The 27687-nt window shown below is 57.5% G+C and overlaps 2 protein-coding genes across 19 annotated transcripts; one reads left to right on the top strand and one right to left on the bottom strand.

Moving 5' to 3' along the window:
* Nucleotides 1–38: 38 nt before the first annotated feature.
* ZNF276 (zinc finger protein 276) lies at nucleotides 39–15738 on the bottom strand. Of its 4 annotated transcripts, XM_047846277.1 has the most exons (12): nucleotides 15647–15725; nucleotides 14966–15478; nucleotides 10306–10609; nucleotides 9916–9962; nucleotides 9374–9820; nucleotides 8063–8141; nucleotides 6745–6828; nucleotides 3382–3492; nucleotides 3212–3287; nucleotides 2828–2945; nucleotides 658–757; nucleotides 39–577 (listed from the first exon to the last, which is right to left on the bottom strand). In XM_047846277.1, the coding sequence occupies exons 1-12, from the start codon at nucleotides 15654–15656 to the stop codon at nucleotides 331–333; spliced, it is 2136 nt and encodes a 711-aa protein (XP_047702233.1). In that variant the 5' UTR covers nucleotides 15657–15725; the 3' UTR covers nucleotides 39–330. The 4 variants fall into 4 exon arrangements, with proteins under 4 accessions (XP_047702233.1, XP_047702230.1, XP_047702234.1 ...); XM_047846274.1 differs by having other exon boundaries at nucleotides 14966–15738; XM_047846278.1 differs by lacking the exons at nucleotides 14966–15478; nucleotides 15647–15725 and adding an exon at nucleotides 13289–13464.
* Nucleotides 15738–27183, top strand: VPS9D1 (VPS9 domain containing 1). Of its 15 annotated transcripts, none has more exons than XM_047846281.1 (17): nucleotides 15738–15995; nucleotides 17293–17368; nucleotides 18937–19026; nucleotides 19125–19287; nucleotides 20621–20732; nucleotides 20807–20869; nucleotides 21215–21267; nucleotides 21372–21459; nucleotides 21674–21759; nucleotides 22137–22654; nucleotides 23702–23831; nucleotides 24051–24259; nucleotides 24544–24640; nucleotides 25522–25644; nucleotides 26026–26130; nucleotides 26365–26450; nucleotides 27019–27183. In XM_047846281.1, exons 1-17 carry the CDS (start codon nucleotides 15897–15899, stop codon nucleotides 27048–27050), a joined length of 2130 nt encoding a protein of 709 aa, XP_047702237.1. In that variant the 5' UTR covers nucleotides 15738–15896; the 3' UTR covers nucleotides 27051–27183. The 15 variants fall into 15 exon arrangements, 10 of the variants coding, with proteins under 10 accessions (XP_047702237.1, XP_047702238.1, XP_047702239.1 ...); XM_047846282.1 differs by having other exon boundaries at nucleotides 18934–19026; nucleotides 23738–23831; XM_047846283.1 differs by having other exon boundaries at nucleotides 18934–19026; nucleotides 25594–25644.
* The last annotated feature ends 504 nt before the right edge of the window (nucleotides 27184–27687 follow it).

Raw genomic sequence — 27687 nt, 5'->3', positions numbered from 1 at the left:
TTATTACGAGCATAACACGGAGCTCTTGCACTAGAAAGTGGATTACAAATCTCCTTGATTGCTTTAGTGGGGAATAGGAATCAATGATTTAAAATCCATCTGGCCCCAAGGTCAGTATCGTGGGTAAATGCTGGTCCCAGAGCGGACGCTGGAAAGGCTACGGGAGTTGCACGGTGAGCCCCCCTTCACCGTACTGCTGTCCAGTGCCCTCCTGACACACAGGTGAGGGGACACGGCATGGGGGCTCCAGGGCAGCGGGCGAAGCTGTGCCATCAGGTCTCAAATGAAAGAACTATTGAAACCGTCTGAACCCCATTTACCCGCCTGAGTTCAGGTGGGCTCAGGCTTCACAGCCTGGCCCTCCGTAGTCCCGCATGGTGGCTCCAGGGGCAGGGCCTTGTCCTGGGTCTGCGTCAGAGGGTGGACCATGGACATGTGCACATTGAGGTTGTGGGCCTTCTCGAACCGCCGGCCACACTGGTCACAGGCAAAATCCAGCTCGGTCTCAGCCTTGTGTTTAGTCATGTGGTACTTCAGGGATGCCCGCTGCCGGCACTGGAACCCACAGACTTCACACCTGGGGGACAGGGCCAGGTGAGCAAGGGCGTGGGTGCCAGAAGCATGGCCATGCGGAGGTGTGCCCATCCCCACACTTACTGCAGAGGCTTGGCTCCTGAGTGGCGCATCTGGTGGACGAGAAGGTGTTTCCGCTGCTTGAAGGTCTGGCCACACTCATCACAGATATAGTTCCGCACCTCTGGGGACCAGAGAGGACCAGAGATGGCATGAACACAGGCACGAAAATGCCCAGCCCTCCCCGGGGGCCTGGTGGCCCAACGTGGTGTTTTCCTTACACTCAAGGCCCAAGCAAGGGGCCTGTGCAAATCTAATTTTATTCAGAGATTAAAAAAAGTTTTTCAAATCTGAGAGAGGGGAGAGAGAATCCCAAGCAGGCTCCATACAGTGTCTGCGCAGAGCCCGACATGGGGCTCCAACTCCTGAACCGTGAGACCATGACCAGAGCGGAAATCGTCAGATGCCTAATCGACTGGGCCACCCAGGCGCCCCAATGAAAAACATTGAGTTTCTTATTAATAATAGAGCCCTCCAAATTGCTTGAAAATGTCATCTCGCTGGGACTTCCTCTTCATCAGATGGGTCCATTTGAAGCCTGTTTTCCTCAAGGGAAACTAGATCCGCTGAGCAGAAGTTCCTCGAGGAAGCCCAGTCTATAAAGCTTCACAGGCGACTGCCACCTTACAAACTCTACAAACCATACTGGGCCCTTGGTCGGGGAGGGGATGTCTACTTTGGAGATCAGTTTCTTAGGCTCTTGGACAAAAACTGAACAGTCCCTTCTCCTCCTGGACACGCACCTGGGGTGGTGGCCACAAGCTTCTGCCTCACTGCCATTTCCAATCCCACCTGCTCAGTCATCTACAAGCACCTGACACAGCTTCCCACATGGGCTTGTCCTGTGCTAGGTACGATCCCCCTTTACAGCTTAGGCTCTCCTCTTGGGTGTTTCAGGAAAACTGCTAATGGTTGTGATCACTGGGGTCTCGACTGAGACCAGCAGCCTGAAGACCCAATTTAAGGGAATGTCCAACAAGGCTTAGAACAAAAAACACAGGAAAATGGTTTCACTGTGAAACCAGCAAATACGACCCAACCATAAAATGGGCTCAGTGAAAAAAGTAAACCAGAATGACTTCCTACAGTAAATTTTTTCTTTAAGTTCTGGGGCACCTGGGTGGCTCAGTCGGTTAAGCATCCAACTTCGGCTCGGGTCGTGATGATCTCGTTCGTGGGTTCGAGCCCCAGAGCCTGGAGCCTGCTTCAGATTCTGTCTCTCTCTCTGACCCTCCCCCGATCATGCTTGCTTGCTCTCTCTCAAAAATAAACATTAAGAATAATTTTCTTTAATTTTGAGAGAGGGAGAGAGAGAAGCCCAAGCAGGCTTCATGCTGTTAGCTCAGAGTCTGATGTAGGGCTCGATCCCATGAACCATGAGGTCATGGCCTGAGCCGAAATGGAGTCGACACTCAACCAACTGAAACGCCCAGGTCAGGTGCCCCTACCATTAAGTTATGTGTACAATTACAGTTTAGGGATACAGATTCAGGGGGCGCCTGGGTGGCTCAGTCGGTTAAGCGGCCGACTTCAGCTCAGGTCATGATCTTGCAGTCAGTGAGTTCAAGGCCCACGTCAGGCTCTGTGCTGACAGCTCGGAGCCTGGAGCCTGTTTCAGATTCCGTGTCTCCCTCTCTCTGACCCTCCCCCATTCATGCTCTGTCTCTGTCTCAAAAATAAACGTTAAAAAAAAATTTTTAAATACAGATTCAGTGCATCAATCTTCCTTTTCTTCCTTAATAGACTTGTTTTTTATTTTTGAGAGCAAGCAAGAGCATGAGGAGGCAGAGGGGGAGAGAAGCCCAAGCAAGCTTCGCGACACAGAGATCGCCCCGAGCTGAAATCGAGGATTGGGTGCCTGACTGACCCAGGCGTCCGTCTTTTAAAGGGGGTGCTGCCAACTCAGGAGAGCGGCTCTGTGAGCAGCAGCAGTGGTCGGAATGCGGCACACGTGTAGCTCTGGGTTTTCTAAGACCTGGGGGTGTGGGTCACGTCGTTAAAACTGGAGGGGAATCAAACCGTGACGGACGCGCGGGGTCGTCACGTGCAGAAAAGGCACTGGGGTTTCCTCACTGCCGGTTCCAGCCGCTTCTGCCCGACCCACGAGGCGGCCAGACACGGCCCCAGGCCTCTGGGAAGGGCGGCTGGCCCACGGGCTGGCGGAGGTGAGCGTGTGCCAGAGCAGAGCCCGTACCTGTGTGGATCAGCTTCACGTGGCGCTGCAGGTAACGATCGATCATGAACACCTTGTTACAGCCGGGGTGGGGGCACGGCCTCTCCCGGACCTCCTCGTGGTGCTCCTTTATGTGCTTCTGCGGGGGCGACAGCAGGGCCCTGAGCGCCCCGGCCGGGACGGTCACCCCCTCCCACGGGTCCTGCGCGGCCCCCTCAGAGGAAGAGATGCAACCACTCCTCACACGACGAGAGGCGGGTGCTTTTCCCAAGAGCGGAGGGCTCCCCTGGGCCCCGGCCCGCGTGAGCCCTCGGCTACAAGTCTACACCGGGCTCCACGCAGACGTCTGGTCCTCCGGGTCAGCTACAAAGGCCGCCCCGCGCCCAGGGCGCCGCCCCTCCTCACCTTCATGCCGTCGGCCCCGCGGTACACGGCCGTGCAGCCCTGGTAAGGGCACTTGTAGATGGTGGGCAGCTCCTCCCTGCAGAGCACGGCACACGTGGAGTTGCCGCCTCGACAGGCGACCTCCCCCCCCCCCCCCCGCCGACCCCTTACCCCCCACCCCAGGCCCTCACCTCTCACAGCGAAGCTTGTTCTTCCAGCCCGGCTTGGGGCCCGGTTTCTTGCGCATTTTTGGTTCTTCAGCCTTCTTGGCTTCTTTGCTTTCGCTCTTTTTACCAGAGACCCTGTGAGGGGAAAAGAAAAAGAGACGTCATCAGACTCTGAGACGCTTCTCCCTCCTCAAACGGGAGAGGTGGGGCTCCTGCCAGGCTCCCACGGCAACCTGCTTGCGTCTCCGTGCTCACTGGTGGCCTTTGGACCGACCCCTGGGCGCCAGGGCGGGAACAACCCCCAGCAAAGTCCTAGACTCCGTACTGCTACCTTGGGAAGGCGAGGTGTGGGGATGGGGACCATGCTAGCTACAGGAGGGGGTTTTCAGGACAAACTTCACTCCTGAAACAGAACCAAACGTTATTTGGAGACGTCATGCTAAACAGTGAAGTGGAGAAGCTTTAGGGGTCAGTCCCCCCGTCAAAACGACCACTAGGCTAGAAAAACATCAGAACCAACACTCTGGAACCCGCTGGGAGGCGCACAGCTCCAGGACCAGGCGAGGGCTCAGAGGGAACAGTGTGGTCTTGGGGACAGAGCTGTGAGCGGGCAGTGAGGACCTCCCAGTCTGGCAGGTCCCTGAGGGACCAGTTCAGGCCCAGCAACTAATCCCCTGTGGGGGTCTAGTGAAGATTTAAAGAGACATGCACACTTTTTCTTCCCACTTGTTCGATCCGGGCATTTAAGGAAAACTGTCGAGAACAACGGGGAACTTGAAGGGCGTTATATGGCAAGTGTAGAGCTAATGTCATCCTCAACGGTGGAAGATTCAAAGCCTTGCCCTCAGATCAGGACCAAGTAAAGGTGCCCGTTTTCACCACTGCTCTTAGAAGATTACCCCTATGCACAAACGATATGATCTTGTATGTAGAAAACCCTGAAGAATCCACACACGCAAAAATAAACAAGTTCAGCAAAGTGGCAGGGTACAAAATCAACACACAAAAACTAGTTCTACCTCTACACATTAACAGTGAACAAAATGGGAAGTTTTTAAATAACTCATTTGCAACCGCATCAAAAAGAAGAAAATACTGTACTTAGGGACAAACTTAACCAAGAAGGTGAAAACCTGTATGCTGAAAACCGCAACGCACTGCTGAAAGAAATTAAGACCTAAGTAAGTGCAAAAACATTCCGCGTTTATGGACTAGCAGGACTTAATATTGTTAGGATGGCATTACTTCCCAAGCAATCTACAGATTTGATCCCTATCAAGACCCAGTGGTGTTTTTTGCAGAAACAGAAAAAGCTATTCTGTTTCACACGGAATTTTAAGGGATACGGAATAGCTTAGTAATTCTGAAAAACAAAGCGGGAGGACTCAAACTCCCTAATTCCAAAATTACAAAGCTACAGTAATCAAAACCGTGTGGTCCTGGCACGGAAAACCAGATATAAAGACTAACCGAACAGAACTGAGAGACCAAGTATAGACCATCACAGGAAAAACGAACTGATTTTTGACAAGGGTGCCAAGACCACTCAATGGGGAAAGGACAGTCTCTTCAACATACGGTGTTGGGAAAGCTGGATGTCCACAGGCCAAAGAATGCAGGTGGGCCCTTCCTTTGCAACATACATGACCTAATGGACCAAAGACCTACACATAAGAGCTAAAACGCTCAAACTCTTAGAAGAAAACGCTGCCTTTGATGTGACAACAGTTTCTTAAACGTGACATCGGAGACAAAGCAATACAGGGGCACCTGGGTGGCTCAGCTAAGTGCTCCAACTGGCTCAGGTCATGATACTGTGGTTTGTGGGTTCAGGCCCCGCGTCGGGCTCTGTGCTGACAGCTTGGAGCCTGGAGTCTGCTTGGGACTCTGTGTCCCCCTCTCTCTCCGCCCCTCTCCCGCTCATGCTCTGTCTCTCTCTCTCAAAGATGAATAAACGTTAAGAATTTTTTAAATAAATAAACAAAAAGAAACTCTCTGATGACCTTACAGGCTTCTCCTCTTCTCCTTATCTAACAACTGTTCTTTGAGGCTTTGCCGTGTGTCCCCTCCTCATTGGCCTCCACCCTCTTTTGTGCGGCTCAGGCACCCTGTCAGAGCCACACTGTGACCAGGGAGTCATCATTTCCCTCCCACGCTAGATCACACGTCTGTTGAGAGCAGGCGGCTTCAGAGAGCCCGTGGGTTCACAAGTGCATCCTTGACAGGTATGGGCTGAAGTCCTTGGAGACACTGGAGGACCCTGCTCCTTGCTCTCCCTTTCTGCCCCCTCGGTCACTCAGGCTCCTGACTCTCACTTCTCACCGGAGCCGCGGGGCCCTAATTAACACATCCTAAGTCCCTTCTTATCTGCCCCAGCTATGGACCCAGACAGGTATGTCTGCTGAAACAAAGTCCCGTGCACCAGGGAGGCTCAGAGGCCCTGTCCCAGGTTTCCAGTTGTGACTCACACTGTAGTACCTAAGGCACAACGTGGCCATCGGGCCTGAGTGTGCTGGCTCCGAGCTGTGGTCAGCCCACTCCAGCTGGCCCCACCTCCCGCAGAGCCTGGCTTCGGTTTCTCTTTCCACAGCCACGTCAGAGCCCAAAGGAGAAGGAAAGTCAGGCTGGCTTCTGTTTCTGGGCTGCATCCTCCTGGGTGATACTGTTGCACTCTCGTGTTTTTATTCTACTGTGAAATGCTCCTAACGCTCAGGTGGGGCAGCAATTATGCGCAGGTGTTCTGGGTGTTCCTGGGCATGAGGTTGGGAGAAAAGTGACCCAGGTAAACATCAGCCTTCCCTACCAGGATGCTACATCCAGAGAGAAAACCCAAATCTCGGAAAAGGGAAGGTCAAGACAAGGCCACAGAAGCAGCTCTCTAAGGAGGTGGCACAGAAATCAGTGCCAGAGGCAGATCTGAGAGGAACTGCAGGGCTGGGGCCCGAGCCTCTGAGGGCCTTGCTTGGCACAGAAGCAGAAAGAACTGCAGGGTGGAGGTTACTGCAGGAAATCCGTGGCCGACGGGAGACACTAGTGTGGTGTGACCGAGGGTTAGGGCTGGCAGAGAGGAAGGCGGGAGCTCCCCAAATGAGGCTGAGTCACAGCCACAGGCCTCCTGCCACTGTCACGTGCCACTGAGACCGGGTCCTAGCACTGAACGAGGAAAGCCTCCCCCACCCCCCAGAAGCCACACTCAACGGGCTAAGGGGGTCAGGCCAAAGAGCAGCAGCAAACGTGCTGAGCGAGGGCAGGCCGGGAAGGATGAGCCTCCGTCCCCTGCCCCCACTACTCCCGCCCGGTGACCCTACCAGGCAGACGTAGGTTTCTAGGCTCCCAGTGATGCCCCTCCCAGACCCCAAGGACACGCGGCAGGACTGTCCTCCTTACTTCTTTTCTGGGTAAGGTTCAAAGGATTCATCTGACGACTGGGTACTTTGCTTCTTGTCATTTTCGTCTTCACTCAGGATGTCTCTAGGGAAGAAGAGAGCACCTTCAGCAAAGGCCTGGGGTGCGTGACAGCTCCAGTGACACTTCCTGTCTACAAACACCACCAAATCTCCATACTCCGTGTTTTAGCTCTCCTGCAAAGGTCTGAAGAAACCTAAAATCCCCAAATCTCTGATCACATCTCCTAACAGAAAGGGCAGGCCAGGGTCACTGAAGTCCCGCAAGGCGACAATCCCCCAGAAGCCACACTCCCTTCACACCAGGACCCTGAACTTGTCGAGTCTCTCTCTCGGGCCCCAGGCAGCACAGGAAGACCTCAAGGAGGTGGGCTTCTCCAGAAGTGGACGTTTAGATTATGAGGCACCTACTCCCCCTAACTGGGAGCACCTATCCAGCTGACAGGTCAGATGTCAGCTGGCCACCTTGCAAAGTCACAAAGGCCAGAAAAATATCTGCGTATCCATGACCTTTACCCTCGAGTGTGAGTAACTGCACAGTCTCTGCAGGGCAGCAGACGGAACGAAGCCTGGCAGGGCACGGCCTTCCCCCACAGGCCACCACTCATCTGCACGAGACTCGAGGCTGGCCGGCGGCCTCTAGGACAGCCTGCGACCACTCCTGGTCCCGGGGGTGTTTCTAGCAAACCCACTTGGGTTCTTCCAGCATCTTGTTCACCATCGACAGACACCCCACAGGAGTCGTGCCACAAATCGTGCTGTCTTTCTCCCTGTTCGGACAAGGGTGCACCTGCGTTCCGGCCACAGATTACGTGGCAGTGTGGAAAGGGGGTGAAGGCCGACCAGTGTGTGGCAGCCACCATGAGTGGTTCTCAGCCGACAAGCAGGAGGCGGTCCCAGCAGCGAACAGTCCCCAACAGTGGCTCGTCCTCCTTACAGAGCCTCCGCCCCAAGTCACGATCCCGTCATGACACAAGGCCAGAGACCAACTTCCCATTTTAGTAACGTCTTTGGCTGGCACGAAACCACGGCCTTGAAGGAGACAAGGCAGCAGCAGCGAAGGGGCAACCATAGGGCTCTAACTTCCACACCACCCTGGTCGTGCTCCCCTTCCAGATACGTCAGGTCTAGGAGGCCCCCGTCAGGAACAAGGAGCCTGGAAGCACCCTCGGCCATTCGTCTCCTTCCAACTGAGAGAGGGAGAGGGCCCCGGCCCGGACACAGGCAGAGAGCACACAGGTTGGCGGAGTTTGATTTTCCAAGGAGGAATGTTAGGCTATTTAAACCCACTCTTCTCTCACCCCTCAGAAAGGTCACTGAACTCGTCTTTTACCCGATCATCCGAGGTTGAAGACGGAACCTGCTTCTCACCCAACCGCCCTGAGAAACAAAGAACAAGGCTCCCATTACCAACACACAGCGCAGGCAGTGCTCCCCAGCAAGGAGGCGTGTGCCCATCGGACAACAGAGCCTTCCCTGTGGGGAGCCTGGGGTCCTCCAGGCTTAAATCCCACCCGCCTCCCAGTCCCGCCCCCCATAAGGTCCCTACACAGCCCAAGAGCCCACCCCCATGTCTAGCACAGGCACGGACGGCACCAGGCATCAGAAACCCGAGCCAACGGTTCACGTCAGCAAGCCCAGCCCTTCCCAGAGGTTCGGATCCAGCTGTGTCAGGCAGGGACGACTCACACTTTGTGGGTGTTCCAAAACATTAAAGAAACATTAATATCAAACCATTAATATCACACTGCATGCATGCAGTTTAAAAGGCCAAGCAGTTCAGTTCTGGGGCACCTGGGTGGCTCAGTCGGTTGAAAGTCCGACTCTTGATTTCGGCTCACGTCACGATCCCAGGGTCATGGGATGGAGCCCTGAGTTGGGCTGAGCACTGAGCGTGCCGCCTGCTTAAGATTCCCTCCTCTCTCTCTTTCTCTCTCTTTCTCTCTCTTTCTCTCTCTCTCTCTCTCTCTCTCTCTCTCTCAACCATCTGGGCAGCTGCATTTTAAAGTGCCACCAAGAGCTGGACGACAGGAGCAGCCCAGCGCTCCACGTAGGCGACTGCACAAACAGAGGCTGAGGGAAGCGGGAGGGGGAGCCAACTCCGCCACCTGAACGCAAAGTCCGTGAGCAGCTGCCCCCACACCACAGCACCGTGGGACCGGGTCCCACACAATGGCCCTGTGTTCCCTCTTGGCCACTTGGCAGAGGAGCCCATCTACGCAAGTCCCACCGGGATGTCACCAGGACGCCGGCAGAGACCCAGGGAATGACCCGCAGCTGGCCCAAAAGAGCCTCAGAGGTCCCAGCTGCCGTCTTCCCCCACGTCCCACAACAAGGACCCCCTTCTTTCTCCCTCCTTTGGTCCCCTGGCCCCGAACAGGCTTAGAGAGGAAGACCAGACGGCAGATGAGCACGCCTTTACAAAAACTGCTGGAAGAGGGTCCCCGGGCCCTCCTCCTGTCGCTCAGGTCGGCTCCTCATCACTTCCCCCGGAGCCTCCATACACAACACAGTGACCACTGCCCATAACAATACAGACACCCACCCCCCACTGCGGGCCTGCCTGCCTCCAGACGAGGAATCCTGATCCAGTAACCCAGAGGAGCTCCTACCTGGGGCCCCACTTGGGGGAAAGCTTGGCTGAGGTGGGGGGCACAGGCCAGGCCCTACGGGGTTGACATCTGAAGGAGGCGGGGCCACGTCCGCGCCGGGCAGGGTCTCGGTCTCGGCTGGAGTTGTGGTCGCTCTGCCCTGGGAGCTCTGAGGGGCAGCCCCAGTAGGGTTGGACCCCCGATGCTGGGTGAGCCACGGGGCCATCTCCTTGTCCCATGTCCATTTGACTGCCAGCGCACTGTCCAGCAAAAGAGCCCCGCAGCTGGAGTCGGCGTCCATGGTATAGTCGTGGCCTTGGTCACAGCCCCACACGGCTTGGATAACACCGCAGTACTCGGAGGACAGTGTCCTCTGGAGGCTAGGCAGGGCCCCGCAGCTGGCTGCGTGTCCGTGCACCCAGGCCACCAGGTCGCGCAGGCCCTGGGGGCTCGAAGTGATCAGGTCCACTGAGGAAAGGCACAGAGACGCCACACCCATGGCCGGTCAGCACCCAGCCCACCTCGAGCCTAACCCACAGACCACACGCCGAGGGCACACTCACCCAGACACGCTCCCTCCTCTGCCCCTGGCGGGGGCTGGGCACCGACCCTGTAAAGCATCAGCATGGCCGTGAGCGGGGCTGGCCTTGAACAAGATGCAGGTTCACCAGACTCCTGTCACGGGCCGCCTCTCCCACATGCAGTCTGACCTTCTACTTCCAGAGGCTGTCTCCTTACACCCACGGCCCTCTGTAGCCCTCACCTCCCCCGAGCACATCTGTCCGTCTCCCTCACACCAGCCACGCTGGTGGTCACCCGTGTCTGCTGCCCGAAGCAGGACCGGCTCCCCGCTGCAGAGGTTCCCCGGCGCTCACTGTGCCTAGACCAGCCCCAGCACACAGGGTGCCTGGCCCCTGAATGCCCACCAGATGAAAGGAGGAGGGGATGCCTACTTTGTGCAAGTCTTCCGGTGGCCCGCCGGGGAGACGTTGACTCTCTGCAGGAAGGACTTGAGGAGGCCGTGGCACTGGTAGAACTGGGCGTGGCAGTTCTTGCAGACAAACTGAGACAGAGCTGGGTCCTGGTGGACAGCCACCCCCAGCAGGTGCTGGAAGTCCCTGATGAAAACACGCTCCCCCGGGGGTGGTCTGTCTGCGCTCTCCCCAGGTGCCCTGCCAGAAATGCTGCGGAGACTCCGTGAGGAGAACTTCCCGTGGCAGAGGCGACAGTGCCCCATGGCAAGAGCCCGGCCTGTTCCTGGGCAAGCACAGAAGACACTGAGTCAGGCAGGGCTGCTGACTGCACAGAGCACTGGAAGACACGTGCTCCTCGGAAGACAGCAACGTGGCCTGGGGAGGTGAGGCCCAGGATCTGCCATCCTCCCAGTCCTTGAGGGGGAAGAACGCTCCACGGCACTTCCCCAGACGCATCCCAGAAACACAAGCCCACGTCTGAGCCAAAGGCAGGGCTTTGGGCTCTGGGCTCTGGGCTCCCAGCTGAACATACAGCCTTTTGGGAGATACGGTCAGTGGAGGGTCTTCTGGTCCAGAACACCTTCCAGATAATTCTAAGTGCATCTAGAACAAGGCCACAATTACTCTAATAACAAAACCAAACAAAGACACCACAAGAAGAGAAAATTACAAGCCAAGATCCCTGATGAATACGGCTGCAAAAATCCTCAGCAAAACATTAGCCAACCAAACGCAACAATACTTTAAAAGGCTCACATGACATGATCCAGCGGGACTTATTCCAGGGGCGCAAGGATGGTCCGACATCCACGTATCAACCAACGTGACACAGTAACAAAATGAAGGATTAAAATCATGAGCATCTCAATAGATGCAGAAAAAGTGTCTGACAAAATGCAACGCCCATTCATGATTAAAATTCTGAACAAACTGGGTATAGAGAGAATGTACCTCAATGTAATAAAAGCCACAGATAATAAGCCCATGGGTAACATCATACTCACAGGTGAGAGCTCTCCTCTCAGATGAGGAACAAGATAAGGGTGCTCACTCTCACCATTTTTATTTAACACAGTGTCAGAAGTCCTAGCCAGAGCAATGAACCAAGAAAAATAAGAAATATCCAAGTAAGTAAAAAAGGAAAAAAAAAAAAACCTGTCTCTGTTTGTAGATAATATGGTATTACATACGGAAAACCCTAAAGACGTCACCAAGAGATTCTAAGAATAAACAATCTCAATGAAGTTGCAGGATACAAAATCAATAATGAACTATCAGAAAAACAAATCAAGAAAAGTCTCATTTACAACTGCATCAAAGGAATAAAATACCTAGGAATGAATTTAACCAAGGAGGTGAAAAACCTTATGCTGAAAAGTGTAAGACACTGATGAAAAACAGTGAAGACGTGAATAAATGAGTATTCCGTGCTCGTGGATTAGGAGAATTAATACTGCTAAAATGTTCACGCTACCCAAAGCCATCTACACATTCAATGCAATCTTGGTCAAAATTCCAGTGACGGTTTCCCAGAAACACAACAATCTTAAAATTTATATGAAACCACAAAAGATGCCAAATCGCCAAAGTAATCTTGAGAAAAAAGAACAAAGCTGGAAGCATCATACTTCTTGATTTCAAACTATAGTACAAAACCACAGTAATCAAAACAGTAGAGAACGAGCATAAAAAAAAAAAACAAACAACATAGGTTGACGGAACAGAAAAGACAGCCCAGAAATAAACTCATACGTATGTGTGGTCTATTAATTTACAAGAAAGGAATCAAGAATATATAATGGGGAAATGACATTCTCTCTAAAAAATGGGTGGTGGGAAAACTAGACACGCACATGCAAAAGAATGAAACTTGATCCCCATTACTTAAACCACAAACAAAAATAAACTCAAAATGGATTAGACCTAAATGTGAGACCGAAAACCGTAAAGCTCCCAGAAGAAAACACAGGTAGTAAACTCCTCATCGGTCTTGGGGATCATTTTTTGGATTTGACACCGAAAACAAAGTCAATGAAAGCAAAAAAAATAAACAAGTGGGACTACATCAAACTAGAAAGCTTCTGCACTGCAAAGAAAACCATCAACAAGATGAAAAAACAACCTACTGAAAATAGGGAAACCTGAGAAATACTGAAACCTGAGAAAACATCTGCCTGTCGCATCTAAGGAACTAATATCTAAAACAAAAAGAACTGACACAGCTCCAAAGCAAAAACCCGATCAATTAAAAACCAGGCAGCAGACGTACAGTCATTCTTCCAGAGAAGACACACATACAGCCGGCCAACCAGCAGGCGAACGAGCCCAGGTGTGCGGCCGAGCGCTCAGCACCACTGCTCGTCAGGCAGATGCAAACCAAAACCACAATGAGCTGTCACTTCACGCCTCTCAGGATGGCCGTTACCAAAAAGACAAGACACGACGAGTGTCGTGGGGATGTGGAGAAGAGGCAACCTTCGGGCACTGCTGGTGGGAACATAAACTGGTGCAGCCTCTATGGAAAACGGTATGGAAGTTCCTCAAAAAAATGAATAAAACCACCATTTGGACCAACAATTCCACCTCTGGGTATTTATCCAAAGGAAATGAAAACACGAGCTCAAAAAGGTAGGTGTGCTCCCGTTTTCACAGCAGCATTATTTACAACAGCCAAGGTGCGGGAACAATCTAAGTGCCCACTGACTGAGAAACAGATTTAAAAAAGCGGGGGTGTGTATACACACACACACACACACACACACACACACACACACACACTCTCTCTCCCACAATGGAATGTTACTCAGCCATAAGAAAGAAGAAAATCCTGCCATTTGGGACAACACGGATGGACCCTGAAGGTACTACGTTAAGTGAAAGAAGTCACACAGGAAAAGATAAATACCATACAATTTCACTTATAGGTGTAATCCTAAAAAAACACAAAAAAACCCCAACTCACAGAGAGCAGACTGGTGATAGCCTGAGGTGGGTGGTGGGGAGCGTGCGGGACAGGATGCAGACGATGGAGGAAAATGGTCAAAAGGTACAAATTTCCAGGGCGCCCGAGCGGCTCAGTCGGGTAAGCATCCGACTTCGGCTCGGGTCACGATCTCGCGGTTCGTGGGTTCGAGCCCCGCATCGGGCTCTGTGCTGACAGCTCGGAGCCTGGAGCCGGCTTCGGATTCTGTGTCTCCCCCTCTCTCTGCCCCCACCCTGCTCGCTCAGTCTGTCTCTCTCTCTCCCTAAGATAAACATTAAAAAAAAACAAAAAAAAAGGTACAAATTTCCAGTTCTAAAACAAGTCAATCTTGGCGATGCATATCGTACAGCAGGGTGACTACAGTTAATAATACTGCGCTGTTGGGGGCGCTCAGGTCATGATCTCGCAGTCCGTGGGTTCGAGCCCCGCATGGGGCTCTGTGCTGACAGTTCGGAGCCTGGAACCTGCTTCGGATTGTGTCTCCTCCTCTCTGCCCCTCCCCACCCGGTGCTCTGTCTCTCTCTCTCTCTCAAAAGATAAATTAATTAAAACCAAGAAAAGACACAGGGCACCTGGGCGGCTCCGTCGGTTAAACGTCAGACTCTTGAGCTCTGCTCAGGTCATAATCTCAGGGTTCCTGAGTTCGAGCCCCGAAACAGGCTCTGTGCTGACGATGTGAAGTCTGCGTGGGATTCTGTCTCTCGTCCTCTCTGCTCCTCCCCTGCTTGTGCGCTCTCGCTCTCTCTCACAAAATAAACAAATAAACTTAAAAATATATACACAAACTTTTTTAATAATTTTTTTTCAACGTTTATTTATTTTTTGGGGGACAGAGAGAGACAGAGCATGAACGGGGGAGGGGCAGAGAGAGAGGGAGACACAGAATCGGAAACAGGCTCCAGGCTCCGAGCCATCAGCCCAGAGCCTGACGCGGGGCTCGAACTCACGGACCGCGAGATCGTGACCTGGCTGAAGTCGGACGCTTAACCGACTGCGCCACCCGGGCGCCCCACAAACTTTTTTACTAAATGCCTTCACAGCTACAGAGCTTCAAGAAAGAAGCTAGAAACTTTCTTCCTCCTCAAACCCTGCTCCTGAGACCAGCCCCGAAGAAGCCTCCTCCAGGATCTACCCCCTGAGCCTGTCAGCGAGTGTAGACGAAGCCACCCCCACCCCCACCCCCAGGGGGACTCAACGAGAGAGCACACAATCCATCACACGAAAGCAATGTGCACGTTCTCGCAGACACCACCTGCCAGGCGAGGGCCTCTCGCACTTTATCCACTCAGCTCTGTTTTAAGGAAGACGAAACAGGCTCAGAGACGTTAAGCATCTACCTCAAGGCTACAGAGCACACGGCAAAACCAGGATTGACTCTGGCCGCTCGGACTGCAAAACTTAAGCAATAATTACTTAATAAGCCGAGACTGGGCACCGAAGGGTCAGCGGCCTTGCGAAACGTCACCCCGGACGCCGGGCAGAGGCCGCTCTCACCCCTTCCCTGGGGGGAGGCCTCGTCGGCAGAGGGGCCCAGGGACGCCGAGGGGGAGAAGGCTCCCGGGGGAACGTGGTCCCCGGGGAGACGCCGCGGTCCCGGGGACCCCCGGCTCCGCCCGCCCACCCGCGACCCGCCCCCGTGCGCCCGGCCGGACCCACCTGCCTCGTCGGCGCCGTCCTCGCCCGTGTCCCCGCGGGCCCGCGCCAGGCCCCAGCCCAGCCGAGCCGCCACCAGGGCCGCAGCCTCGTCCACGCTCGGCCCGCTGCGGGCCGGGCGGCCACGGGTCCGGCCGCTGCCACAGGCGCCGCCGCCGCCGCCGCCGCCAGAGCCCCCGCGCTGCCCCGCCGTCCCGGGAGACAGGAAGCGACCGAGCCGGTCCCGCTTCATGGCGGCGGCCGCGGCTACAGCCCGGGCCCGGCGCTCCGCCCCGCTAAGTCCCGCTGGGCACGGCTCGGCTCGGCTCGGCTCGGCTCGGCCCCGCTCGGCTCCACTCGACCCTATTCGACCCAGCTCGGCTCCACTCGGCTCAGCTCGGCCCCGCTCTGTTGGTTGGGCCGCTAGGCCAGGGTACGTCCCGCTCGGCCCAGAGCCTCGCGTCAGCTCAGCTGGACTGCGCTCGCTCGTTTCCGCTCGACTCCGCCGTTCGGCGCCGTGGGGCCCCGTTCGGCTCCCTGGAAACGGGGCGGAGCAAGAAGGGGTGGGCGGGGCGCGAAGGGAAGGGCGAGGAGAGGGGGAGAGGGGGGCCGGGGCGCAGTGAAGGCAGCGAGGGGCGACGCGGCAAGGCCCAGACGTTTGGCATGTCACAAACGTGGGATGTGGGTGCCGACTGTTGCACTTACGCGCTCGCATCTACCTCGCGAGGCTACTTAAGACCGCCGCGGCCCCTGCAGCAACGGGAGCTCTGGGGGAGGCGTGCTGGGGCTAGGGCCGCCGGAAGTGCTGCCGCGCCGGCCCCGCCCCTTCCTGCGGTCCAGTGCTCGGGCGGTGCCGGCTCCCGCGCAGGCTGCGTTCCGGCCTCTGGGCCGTCTGTCCCGCCCTCAGCCGCCGCCGCCGCCGCCGCCGCAGCCACAGCCTCCCCTGCCCGGCGCCATGGCCGCTGCGGCCGGGGACGGCGCGATGAAGCCGCTGCAGTGTGCCATGAAGCTGGCCAACGGGGCCATCGAGCTGGATACCGGCAACCGGCCCCGGGTGAGGCGACCCAAAACGAGGCGGGGGCGGTCGCCGCGGCGGTTCCAGGCACCCCCCTACCTGCAGCCTGCCCGGTGGGCGTGAGCGAGGGCGGGGCCCGGGGGTGGGTGCCGTCCAGGACCCCTCCGGCGTTTCCCGGGGCGCTGGGCTCGGGTGTCTGCCTGTGACCTTGGACAGCTCCCAGTCCTCTCCCGCCGTGTTTTCCCGTCGTCGCAGAGTAGGAATTAGAGCCAAGGTTTTATCTGTAAAGGGGATTCAAGAGGGTTGAAGCAGCCCTCCAAAATATATCTGGTGAGAAATCCCATGTGTAATGTGTATTTTTCTGAGAAGACACTGTAGATTTAATCAGATTCCCCAAAGGGACGGAACCCTGAAAGGGCTCATTCGTGATGCGTCTGCGCAGGGTAGTATGGCTTGTTACTGAGAATGGGTGGGTGTGTTATTCCGAAAGGCGGCAGCCAAGTGGAAAAGCAGGCTGAGCCACACTGGACTGTCCAAGGAGGGGAGGAAGCTGCCTATGTCCAGGAAAAGCATCCGGGTCCCTCAATCTGCTGCTTTCCCCAAGTCAGTTTTCTAGGACAGCAGGTGCCCCCACAAGTCAAAAATCCTATCTGGAATCCATTTTATCCTGAGGTGTAGATTTAAAGATAGTTAATCTGAGAACTGGGATGCAACAAAACGTCATGTGGTGCTTCCAAATGCCCGTGCCCTGAACCTGGTCACACCCTTGAAACTGGCAGTATTCTAGTGTTGCAGATTGCTGTGTGCCCTCGGAGTACTTATTCAGGGATTCGGGAAGGGGATTTCCCAGAACCTAAGCCAGAAAGTGATTTCAAGATCAGCAACAGCACTCCCTCATTTACCTCTGAGGATTTTTTATTCTTTTAAGCCACTGAATAAATAGGCCCTGAGTTGCACAGGAAGGAAACTCATTGCACAGAGTGACAAATGACAGCAACTGCTGTCAACTACTTTGCCTGGCCCGCTGAAAGAGAATCTCTTTTCTTCCTGTGCTGGAGAGAAAGGCAGTGAGAGGAGGGATGGGTGCCCAGCTGGGCATGTTTTCCCTTCGAGTCTGGAGAAGAGGGATGCTATCGGTACAGATACCGTGCAGAACGTTACTGATTAGACCCGGAGGAATTACCAGCTAACTACCTCGGGTTAGGTGCCTCAGGTGAATCTCAGGAGATCAGCAGACACCACTGTTTCTATGTTTCCCACAAGGGCATAAACAGGCATGACGGAGTTGTTGGCCACTACTGGCCTGACCCCTGCCATTTCTCTTCCCTGGGCACAGGAAGCATATACGGAATACCTGAGGAGCATCCACTATATCTCCCAGGTGCTGTTGGAAGAAGTGGAGACAACCAAAGGTACAGATCTCAGCCTCACTGCTTCTTCCACGCTGAACAAATTCTGGACTGCTTGGCTCTTGGTGGGTCTTAAGCCTGGGGTTGTCCTGTGTCCTACCCATTGGTCGTTAGCAGAAAGTGAACTGGTGAGCCCTCAGCAAGCACGAGCCATCATAGTGTGTTGCGGGAGCAGGCGGGGATGGGTGTTGTAAGAGGATGTAAACGGGATGGGGCAAAACCGGAGATTGGACACTGAGCCCCAGCCCAGGAAGGAGTGAGCTGCGTAAAGGTCAAGGGGCAACACCCCCAGCAGAGGGATGTGTAAAGACTCTGAGATGAGAGTGGGGACTGAGTACAGGGAAGAGGAGGTTCAGTGGGGGCAGGCGTGGCCTTGCATGGAGCTGGGTTGTTCCGGTGTAAGGAAGCTCGTAGAGGCTTTGTGGGAGAGGCCGGCATGGAGGCAGAGCCTCCAGGAGGCTCCCACAGTGAGGACAGCAGTGGTGGGACCACTTGGGGATGGAAGGAGTGAAGGGCCTGGGGTCGTGCTTTCAAGGTGGACCTCACAGATTTGCTGGGTGAGCCGTTGGTTGGTGGGGCAGGGGGTGGAGACAGTGAGCCCCTGGAGGGAACAGTGAGCTGCTGGAGGGCAACAGTGAGGTACAGGAGGTGCTGTGGGGATGGGCGGGAGCAGACTTGTATGGGCAGAATAGAGAGCTCCATCGTGAGCACCTTCTGTTTGAGGCACTGAGCACCCTGACGATACAGGAGCACAGTGGTTAGGGAGAGGTCGGGGTCACCAGAATCAGAGCTGCCCCAGAGAGCCAGTGAGCTTAGCAGAGCTCTGGGCACTCCCAAGGTTGGGGACTGGGGGGGAAGACACAGTAGTACGCCCAGGGGGATGTTCTGGAAGAGAGACACCTGGAGAGGTTGGGGAGGCCTCAGAGAAGGGCTTGACGGGAGGGCATGAGAGAGGGTGGTCTCAGTGGGAGTCAGGTGGCTAAAATGGAGTGTGCTGAGGGGCTGGCTCTAAAGGGGGCAGTAAGTGGCTCAGAAACTAAGGCTGGTGGGGTGCAGGGAAGAGTTTTGAGTGGCAGCTCCTACAGCATGCACCTGCCGACATGAGTGGTCCCCAGAAGAGGGAATGCAGGACAGAAGCCCCAGGGATGTGCCAGGAGTGAGGTCAAGCACAGCCAGAGGGCAGGAGATAGGCAATAAAGTTGTCCCTGAAATGGTCCTCATCTACTGCAAGGCCCACCCTGAGGAGGGGCCGTAAGTACAAGTAAAGGCCCTGGTGAGCAAAGGCCAGGTTAGGTAGAGAGAGGGCTCTGATGGTCCAGCTGAGATGACAGGACAGTCAGCTGCTGGGCTGGCCAAGCTCAGCGCCCACATAGCGTCAGGAGGTAAACCCAGAGCAGGTGATCAGAAATGAGGAGATGGGATCGCCTAGAGGTCAGAGATGAGGAGGGGGTGGCGACCCGGGAGGGAGAGATGAGGAGGGGGTGAATTTGTCCTTGTTTTTGTCTCGGCAAGAATCGGCTTAATAATAAAGGTGACGGTGACCAGCTCTCTTTTCTCTTTATCCCCAGAAGGTGGGGAAACTGTGGCCCCGGACACCTCAAAGATGCTGAAGCTGGCCGAGCAGTGTCTGGAGAGGGCCCAGTCAACAGCTGCCAAGCTCGGTGGGTCTCTGGCAAGTTTTCCTGGGGCATCTCCCCCAAAGTCTGCATCTCTGGAACGTCGGATTCCATGCTGACCCTTGCTCATGTATGTGTTGCAGGGAAAACATACCTGAAGCCAGCCATGCCCACAGCTGCTCCTGTCCCCTCACCGACCAGCCGACATCGCCGGGTGTACTCAGATGAAGGGGGGAAACTCTCTCCCTTTCTGCCGCCCGAGATCTTCCAGAAGCTTCAAGTGGTAGAGGCACAAAGTTCTAAGAAGTAAGCTGGGGCAAAACGGAAGGTGGGCCGAGCCTGGGTTTGAAGTCCAGGCAAAGTGAGCTAACCACAATGAATTCAGTTAAAGTGGGTCCCGGAATGGAAGTACCCTTGCGCTTGGCAAAAACAGATGCAGATCCCCTTTGGACAAAAGCATCTTCAGCATGCACAAATGATGCACAGTGAGAGATAACCAAGCACAAAAAGAAACCAGAAATTTACAGAGTAATAGCAGACACAGACTTGCCAAGTGTTCAGGGGAAGTTACCAGACACACATCACAACACAGTCATGTTGTCCTCAGTTACAAAAGTGAAAAGCAAATTTGAAAATAGCTGCAGGCAACAAAAGGCCAGAGAGTATAACCCAGCAAATAAAGAACCACGTTGAAAGGAAACAGAAAATATAATACCAAAATTGTTTTTAAAAACGAATTGGAAATAGTAACAAATTATATTCTCCGGTGAAAACACACACATGCACACAGACTCACGTGGTCAATATTGTACCAACAGAGTAGATGTAGTTGAAGAAAGAATGAGCAAATTGGTTGAAAGATCAAAAGATATCCAGAATGACTCTCATAGGGGGAGGAAAGAAGACGAAATCTGAGACAGAGCTAGGAGATCTGACACGAGATTATTGGAGTTCCAGAAAAAGAGAAGAAAGAAAGAGGAAGAGAGGCATTATTTGAAGAGATAACAGTATATAAGCTTCTGGAACTGATAAAACTCACTTAGACACAGACAGAAGAACCCCCAGGAGGATAAACAAGGCTGGCTCCTCCTGGCGCTGCTGCTGCCAGGCCTTGGGGGCCACTGCTACCTCATTTCTGCATGTGCCATCGCGGGGCGGGACTACCCACGGGACTCCCACCCCGGGACACATTTTCCCTTGCCAGTTGGCATCCTCACAGCTTACCCTCTCCTACCACAGAAGCGTGAAGACATGTGACACCAGCAGTTTGGGTGGGGGCATGGAGGTCGGCCCTCGGCAGCTATTTCTAATAAGCAGGCTTTGGTTCTCTCTCCCACGGGTGGCAAAGTTATCTAGCTGTTTGGCTCACATGATGCCCCTAAAAAGTTCCGTGTTGTTGTCCAACGTGTGGATGCGGAAAGCGCAGTGTGCTGCTTTTCTTGAAAACGCAGGAGGCCTGGTGACTGCAGGCCCAGGTTTCAGCAGGACAGAGGTCTCCAGCCCACCCTGCACCTCCTCCCTCCTTCCCATTTCCTGCCTGCCCCCATCACCACCTCCTTCTGGTCTCAGAGCACAGTCAGGGGGGCACTCCAGGGCTTCCTGGGGCCTGGACAGCACAGCAGCTCGTCTCTGTCTGCAGGGAGCTGACGCCCCTGCAGGAAGCCTCTCTGCAGAACCAGAAACTGAAGGCCGCCTACGAGGCCCGGATGGCTCGTCTGGACCCCAGCCAGGCCCTGCAGAAGACCTCCCTGGTGAGCGGGTCCCAGGGAGGGTCTGGGTTGCCGGTGGAAAAGGAACAGGCTTTATTTTCTCCTTCCCTTCCTAGACCCTGTCCCTGCAGCGGCAGGTGATGGAGAACCTTGTGATCGCCAAAGCCCGGGAGGAGACCGTATCCTTTCTGTCCTTCCCTGGTGTCCTGGCTGAAGGAGGCGGGGAGGGGGGAAGTGAAGGTGCCAGGGTCGGAGTGTGGGACAGAACTCTTCCAGCCTCAGAGAGACTGCCCTGGAGTGGCGGCTCCTGCCTTCCTGGCTTTCACACGGTCGGTCGGTCGGTCGGGCATTCTGTTCCTCTTAGCACCCACGGGCTCCTCCCCATCTTTCAGGTCAGCTAGGGCTTGCTCCCTTCCCTGAGTGAGCACCCGCCCTCAGGCCCCGCTGCCCCGCCCTGCCCCACCTGGCCTCACCTCCCGATGGGGGTCCTCAGGACAGACACAGCCTTGACCCTGCTGGCACAGCTGCGGAGGAAGAGGGAGGAGCGCCGGCTGCGGCTCCAGGAGGTGGCCGACAGGTGCGTCTCCTCCCACAGGTCTCGGGGCCGCTGAGTGGGCTGCTGGGGGCTCCCTCCCCTGCCCACCCAGCTCGGAGGCCCCCAGCCCCTGTCTTCCTCCCCAGGAGGTTCTGCAGTCAGGTGGCCCTGACCCCGGAAGAGCGGGAGCAGCGGGCCCTCTATGCCGCCATCCTCGAGTACGAGCAAGACCACGTGAGTCCCCGCCGCTGGGCACGGGGGGTGGGGTTGTCACAGGTTGCTATTCCGAGGGGAGGGGGGGTGGGAGGGGGGTCCTGAGGCCTGTTGGCGTGGGCCTTCCCTACGCCCCAGGGAGGACACGGACAGTGTGGTGCTGGCCTGGGGTGCGGCCTTGGCAGGGAAGGTTGTGGGGACCCCGCCATGCCCTCCAGAGACTCCTGCCCTGCAGGACTGGCCGAAGCACTGGAGAGCCCAGCTCAAGAAGAGCCCGGGGGACCTGTCGCTGGTGACCAGCCTGGTCTCCCACCTGCTCAGGTACCAGGGCCTCCCCCCACCCCACCCACCCCCACCCCCACCCCCGGCCCCCTGGTTGGCCCTGACAGCGGCCAAAAAGATCAGAAAGGGAGGGGGTGAAGGAGGCGGGCGGGGGTGGCCGGACGCGGAGGCGGACGCGCCACGCTCAGGCCCCCTGGGCTGGGCTGGGCTTGCAGACACCGCCCATCCAGCCGCCCTGCTGGTCTTTTAGCGTCCAGGGGGGTCGGGTCAGACTTTATCTGCCACATTCGCTCCAGAGGAAACCATTCAAGGGTTGCTCCGCCAAAACCCGTCCAGCGGGGCCGTGCTGTAGGCGGGTGGACTTCCGGCGAGGGCCGGGCCCCGCGCCACAGCCCCGCGCCTCTTCCTCTGCGCAGCGTTCCCGACCACCCCATCTCGCAGCTCCTGAAGAAGCTCCAGTGTGCGGTGTACCGGGCGCTGTACCCCGTCGTGAGCAGGGGCGCCGCGGGCGCCGCTTCCGCCCCCGGCTGCTGCTCCTTGTCCCCAGACGCCGACGGGCTGCGGGCTCCCGGGAGCCGGCGGCTCCGGCCCTCGCAGAGCCTCTACTGCGTGCTCTCCCCCGCGGAGCCGGGCCCCGCCCCTCGGCCCCCGGACGGCACCCACGGCAGCCCCCCCACGCCCCCGCCGCACGCCGGCCCCCCCGAGGGAGGGGCGGACGGCGGCCCCGCCGGGCCTGCCTCCCCCCTGGCACACACCCCGCCGGGCGTGCAGAGCAGACACAGCTCCTTCGAAGACCTCGAACACTTCTTGGCCACTTCTGAGGGGTGGGGCCGGGGGCGTGGGAGGCCGCCTGAGCCCCAGGCCTCTGGGGTGAAGACGGAGCCGTTGTCGGAGCAGCTGAAGAGTACCGTCAAGGACATACACAACGCCATCGGTGAGGGCCGGCGTGCCCGCAGGACGGGCGTGCGGGGGAGGGGGCTGCTCCGACACACGTAGCACAAAGCTTTCCACAGGCCCAGGATAGGCCCCGGGAAGGACAGGCCTTCCTCTGGATGGCCGAGGTCATCCAGATCTGCAGAGCCCTCTGCGTCTGCCCTTCTCTGGGGCAAATCCTCGCGGAGCAGACAGGAATGCACCCTTCTGTGAGAGCAGCTGGGCCAGCTGCCGTCCCTGGGTCCCTGGCCGAGGTCTCCCCAGTCCCTGGTTGTCTTCTCACTGGGCTGCTTCGTTCCAGCCTCCTGTTTGAGGAAGGGCCTGCTCTCAGAGCCTCTGGCTGCCAGGTGGTCCTGGCTGGCCCGTAGGGCTGGGCTCTGGTGATTCTGAACCAAGGACCATTGGGTGTGTGCAGCCTGGTGGTGGTGACAACGGGCTCGTCTCTGCAGCCTTTTCCATTTTTGAGAATAGTGTGTGGATTCTCTAAGGGTTGGGTGCCTAGGGTGGCTGGGGACTCCCAAGGAGGAAGGCTTTCAGGGTTCTCCAGGGGTCAGTGAGGCAGGCCCGACAGGGCCCAAAGCTCTAGCAGGGACCCTGGATGGGCCTCCCATCTCCCGGGGCCTCAGGTCTTGTCTTTACATATGCCTCTAAAATTCCTCCAGGTTCCCACAGTTTGGGGTGCAAACCCCTTCAGAAAGAGGCTGTCCTTTGCTTTTTCTCAGTCTGTCGTCTTAGTTCCTCGGGGGAGCTGGGCATGATTCTGTGAGCTCCTAAGTGCTCTGACCCCAGGCCCCATGGACACAGAAGTTGGGGGGGGGCGGTGAGGGGAGTGGAGGGAGGTTCAGGCAGAGCGCTCTCCACTGAGCCGGAACCCTGCGGCTCTGCCCACACTGCGGCTGGCTCTAGGAGGGTGGGAGAGGGGATGACAGGTGTGGGGCCCACTTGGGCACCCCGGACTGGCTGGGGACGATCTCCAGGGGCTCCCAGCCTGGGGCCGGAGGGCCTGGCTGTCCCCACAGTGCCATTGTGCCGGCTCTGCTCCCGGCAGACAGGCTGCTTTCGCTGACTCTCCTGGCTTTCGAAGGCCTGAATGCGGCCGCCTCCAAGGACCGATGCCTGGCCTGCATCGAGGAGCCTTTCTTCTCCCCACTGTGGCCCTTGCTGCTGGCACTCTACAGGTATGATCCCAGTTTCAGGCCCCCACAGGGGCCTTCCCCGCTCGTTGATCCCTGAGGCACACTTTTGACCATGCTTCCAGCTGGTGCTTTACTCTGAGGCCATCCTTAGATGTTTCTGCTTTGCAAGAACCTGTGAGTCTGGCGAGCTTTCCCTAGCCCCGCTTCTGTCCGTGGGGCAGAGCCCCCCGGGCCGCTGAGCCTGGCCTCTCTCTGCCCCAGGAGCGTGCACCGCCTCCGGGAGGCCGCCCTGAGCAGGAGCATGGAGCTCTACAGGAATGCGCCCCCGACGGCCATAGGCGTTCCCACGAAGCTCCTGCCCCGGGGCCTGGAGGCCACAGGAGCCGGTGCCTTCCCCTACTGTGCTGCAGCCCAGGAGCTGGGGTTGCTGGTTCTGGAGAGCTGCCCCCAGAAGAAGCTGGAGTGCATCGGTGAGGGGGCTGCAGTTTGGGAGGACAGGAGGGGGAACGTGGTCGGATAAGGTCCCTTCCCAGAGGGTGACCTGGGGTCTCTGTGTGCCTCTGAAGTGTAGACCTTATTCCTGTCAAAATGGGGGTGTGTCTCACAGGACAGAAGCGGTGTGAGAGCAGTATCTTCGGGCAGGAGCTTCCCAGTTCTGCCAGCTCCACTCGTGCCGGGAGGGGCCGGTGCCAGGGGGTTGTTCTGGGACTGGCTCCCCTCGGCCCTCTCCTGAAGCCTCACTTTTGGGCCACAGTGCGGGTCCTGCGGGTTATCTGTGCCTGTGCCGAGGGTTACTGCCGGGCCCAGGAGGCTGCGTCTGAGGCCAGACCCCAGCTTGGTGCCGCAGCCATGTGAGTCCCAAAAGCCCACAGCCCGGGGTGGGGGTGGGGGGGGCAGTGAGCAAGTGAGGGGCTGCCTGCAGAGGCCTGGGGGGAGAGAGAACCCTCCCGTCCTGCCCCGAGCACCGGGACCACAGCTTCCCACCTGGTGTCTGGCCCCCCTGGGCCCCAGCATCCTTGGGGCTACAGTGAGCTTCGCAGGGCTTATCCAGGAGAGTGTCCATTTCCACCGAGGGCTTGGGGCTGCAGCCCCCATGGGTGATGCATTCCTGCCTCTCTGGGCAGGTTACTTAGGGGTCAGGGACCGCCTGGCTAATCTAGTGCAATTTAGCATTGTTTGTCACAGGAACACGGGCTCGGTCCCTCAGCTGCACGCTTTGGGGAGGCAGCTCCAGCCTCCATGAAGAGCTTGCTCTCGGTGCTGAGCCCCCAGACCTGGGGCTCCTGCATCATCTATGTCCCCACCGTCCGGAGGCAGGGCAGGCGTTTTCTCTACCTGGGGCTCTGGCGCCTGGTCCTGTCTCAGTCTCACCTGGACCCACCTGGGACCAGCAGCCCCACCAACCCCAGGGCCGGGTACAAGACCTCAGCTTCTGGGTCGGGCTGGGGGAGACCCCTTTACCAGTTCACCACGCGGCTGCTGCAGAAGTAGCTGTCGGCAAAACAGTTGTAGGACTCCGCGTTTCTGAGTCCGGGCTACAGCCCCACACCACCTGTCTCCTCTGTGCATCTGAGGAGCCAGTGAGGGCCATGTTGTAGTTTGTCCGCGTTTCTGCAGGAGTGTGGTGCCCAGGGCGGTGGAGGCAGGGCCGCAAGCCAGAGCTCATGGTGTGTGAGGCCTTCCTGGCTGGGGGTCACACTCAAGCCACAGGCTGCTCTCATGCTCTTCCCAGAGACTGCCGCCCGTGGGCCCCTTGGGCCCGGGTGTTGTGTGTCCTGCAGGGCCTCCCTTGGCACCTTTTCAGCTCCCTTAGATGCCTCTTCCGGAGGATCGCCGCGCCTGGCTCCGATCCCAGGTGTAGTAAGCAGGCTGCCTGGGACCTGGGCCATCCCCTCCATTAGCCTGTTCCCCAGGTGTGGGCAGGCTTGCAGGGCGAGCCTGTGAGGTTGGGGCTACCCGATACCTCCGCTGTGGGGGCCTCTGCTGACCCAGCCATGGGCTCTGCAGCACAGGGTCCCCATTCGGGGACAGCGTTGCCGCTTTTAGTGGCTGCCGGTGCCGCTGGCCTGAGTCTACTCCCAACTCCCCCATGCAGGCGGGCAGGAGGGGTGCAGGGAGAGCAGCCGGCAAGCCCAGGACCAGTCCAGAGGCCGAGCTGGGGGCTGCAGGGTTATGGGGACTGAGCAGCCATCATGGCCCCCGGAGCCTACCGGCCAGCCGTGCCTCTACCCAACAGCGGTGCCGACGACCTGCTGCCCATCTTGTCCTTTGTGGTGCTGAGAAGCGGTCTCCCCCAGCTGGTGTCAGAATGCGCAGCCCTGGAGGAGTTCATCCATGAGGGGTAGGAGCCCCCAGCTGGAGTCGGGCCAGCACGGGGCACTGGGCACCTGCTCCCAGGCTGGGGGTCTGTCCCTTGAGCAGCGTGTGTCCTCCAGCCCAGCCTCCATGACAGACCCCTGTGCGACCTTAGTGTCCAGGTCCTGCCCCACGAGGGCAGACACCCCGTCCAAGGTGCTGGGGGCTTCTTTGCATCCCCTGCAGGTAACAGGTGCTACCCGTGCCTGTCTCTACGCAGGTACCTGATCGGAGAGGAGGGTTACTGCCTGACGTCACTACAGAGCGCCCTGAGCTACGTGGAGCTGCTGCCCCGGGGCGCCCTGGGCAAGTAGAGCAGGACAGGACCTGCGGAGGACCACCAGGAGTCACCTGCTCTGGGTGGGGGGGGGGGGGGGGGCGGCAGCAGGCCAGCTGTGGCGGGGCTCTGCAGCTCTCACTCGTGCCCTGACCGGACGTCTGCCCCAGGGCCTTGAGGAGGCCCCTGTGCTCTTCAGATGATAGATCTGAGCTGAATCAGCTCCTGGGAGCCAGGCCCTTCTCTTTCCTCAGCCTGACTTTGTGCAGGGAAACCAGAGCTGTGGACTCCCCTGGGGCCTGTGCGCCCTCACAGACCCAGCCACTCAAGGGTAGGGAGGGAGCCGTAGGCCTGGCAGAGGGCAGGTCTGCTTTCCCTTCCCATCTCCTGTGACAGCCAGCTTCCGGTGCCAGTTTCTTGTTGGGGTCAAGGAGAGAGCCGTCCCCATCCCCTGCCTCCAAGGCCTGGAGCCCAGGTGGTCTGAAGCTATACTGTTTACTTACGGGGCATTGAGCACTCCCCTCTCCTCTGTAGCCCAGGCCTCCCCAGGGTGCCCACCTGCATCTGGGGCCTCTGAGCTGTGCCCTCCCTCCGCAGTAGGCATTGGACATCCTGGGGCCTCTGGCTGATTCCCGCCCTGCACGTCCCTTTCTGGGTCAGCGTGAAGCCAAGGGTCAGCGCCTGCCTGCAGCGCAGCGTCTGCTCTGTTACATGCCCCGGGCAGCCACTGACACGGCCAGAAATAAAGAGGTCACTGATGTCTCTCTGCATCTGTCTCTCTCACTGATACCTCCCACTGGTCGTGTGGAGGCCCAAGCAGGGCGACCACCTCCCCTGCTGACCAGCAAGAGCCAGACTGTCACAGAGCCCATTGAGCTCTACCACCCCAGACCCTGGGCGGGGGGGGGGGGGGGGAGCAGAAGAGGGATCCCCCTAGGGCTGCACCCTCTAGGACAGGACACGCTCTGCAGGGCCTAGGGGGCCGGGCAGGGCAGAGTCAGACATCATCACTGGACAGGACCTGAGGCCGGACCTCTTGGCCTGAAGGGCTCTCAGGAAAACCTCTTCATTCTCCAGGTGGGAAATGCACACGGGTGCCCTGAGTTGTGACAGGTGTCACCTCTGAAGAAGAGAAAGCAGGGAGCCCAGCCCAGATGCTTCAGGCAGCATCTGCCAGGGGAGGAGGGTCTCCTGGCAACCTGAGTGCCACTGAGGCAGGTGGTTTGGGCCCAGCCACCCCAGAGGCCAGTTGTGGGTCTAGGGTCC

The sequence above is a fragment of the Prionailurus viverrinus genome, unplaced genomic scaffold, assembly GCF_022837055.1.
Source record: "Prionailurus viverrinus isolate Anna unplaced genomic scaffold, UM_Priviv_1.0 scaffold_38, whole genome shotgun sequence".
NCBI lineage: Eukaryota > Metazoa > Chordata > Mammalia > Carnivora > Felidae > Prionailurus > Prionailurus viverrinus.
The sequence above is the reverse complement of the archived record's forward strand: the minus strand, read 5'-3'. Positions and strand labels throughout refer to the sequence as shown.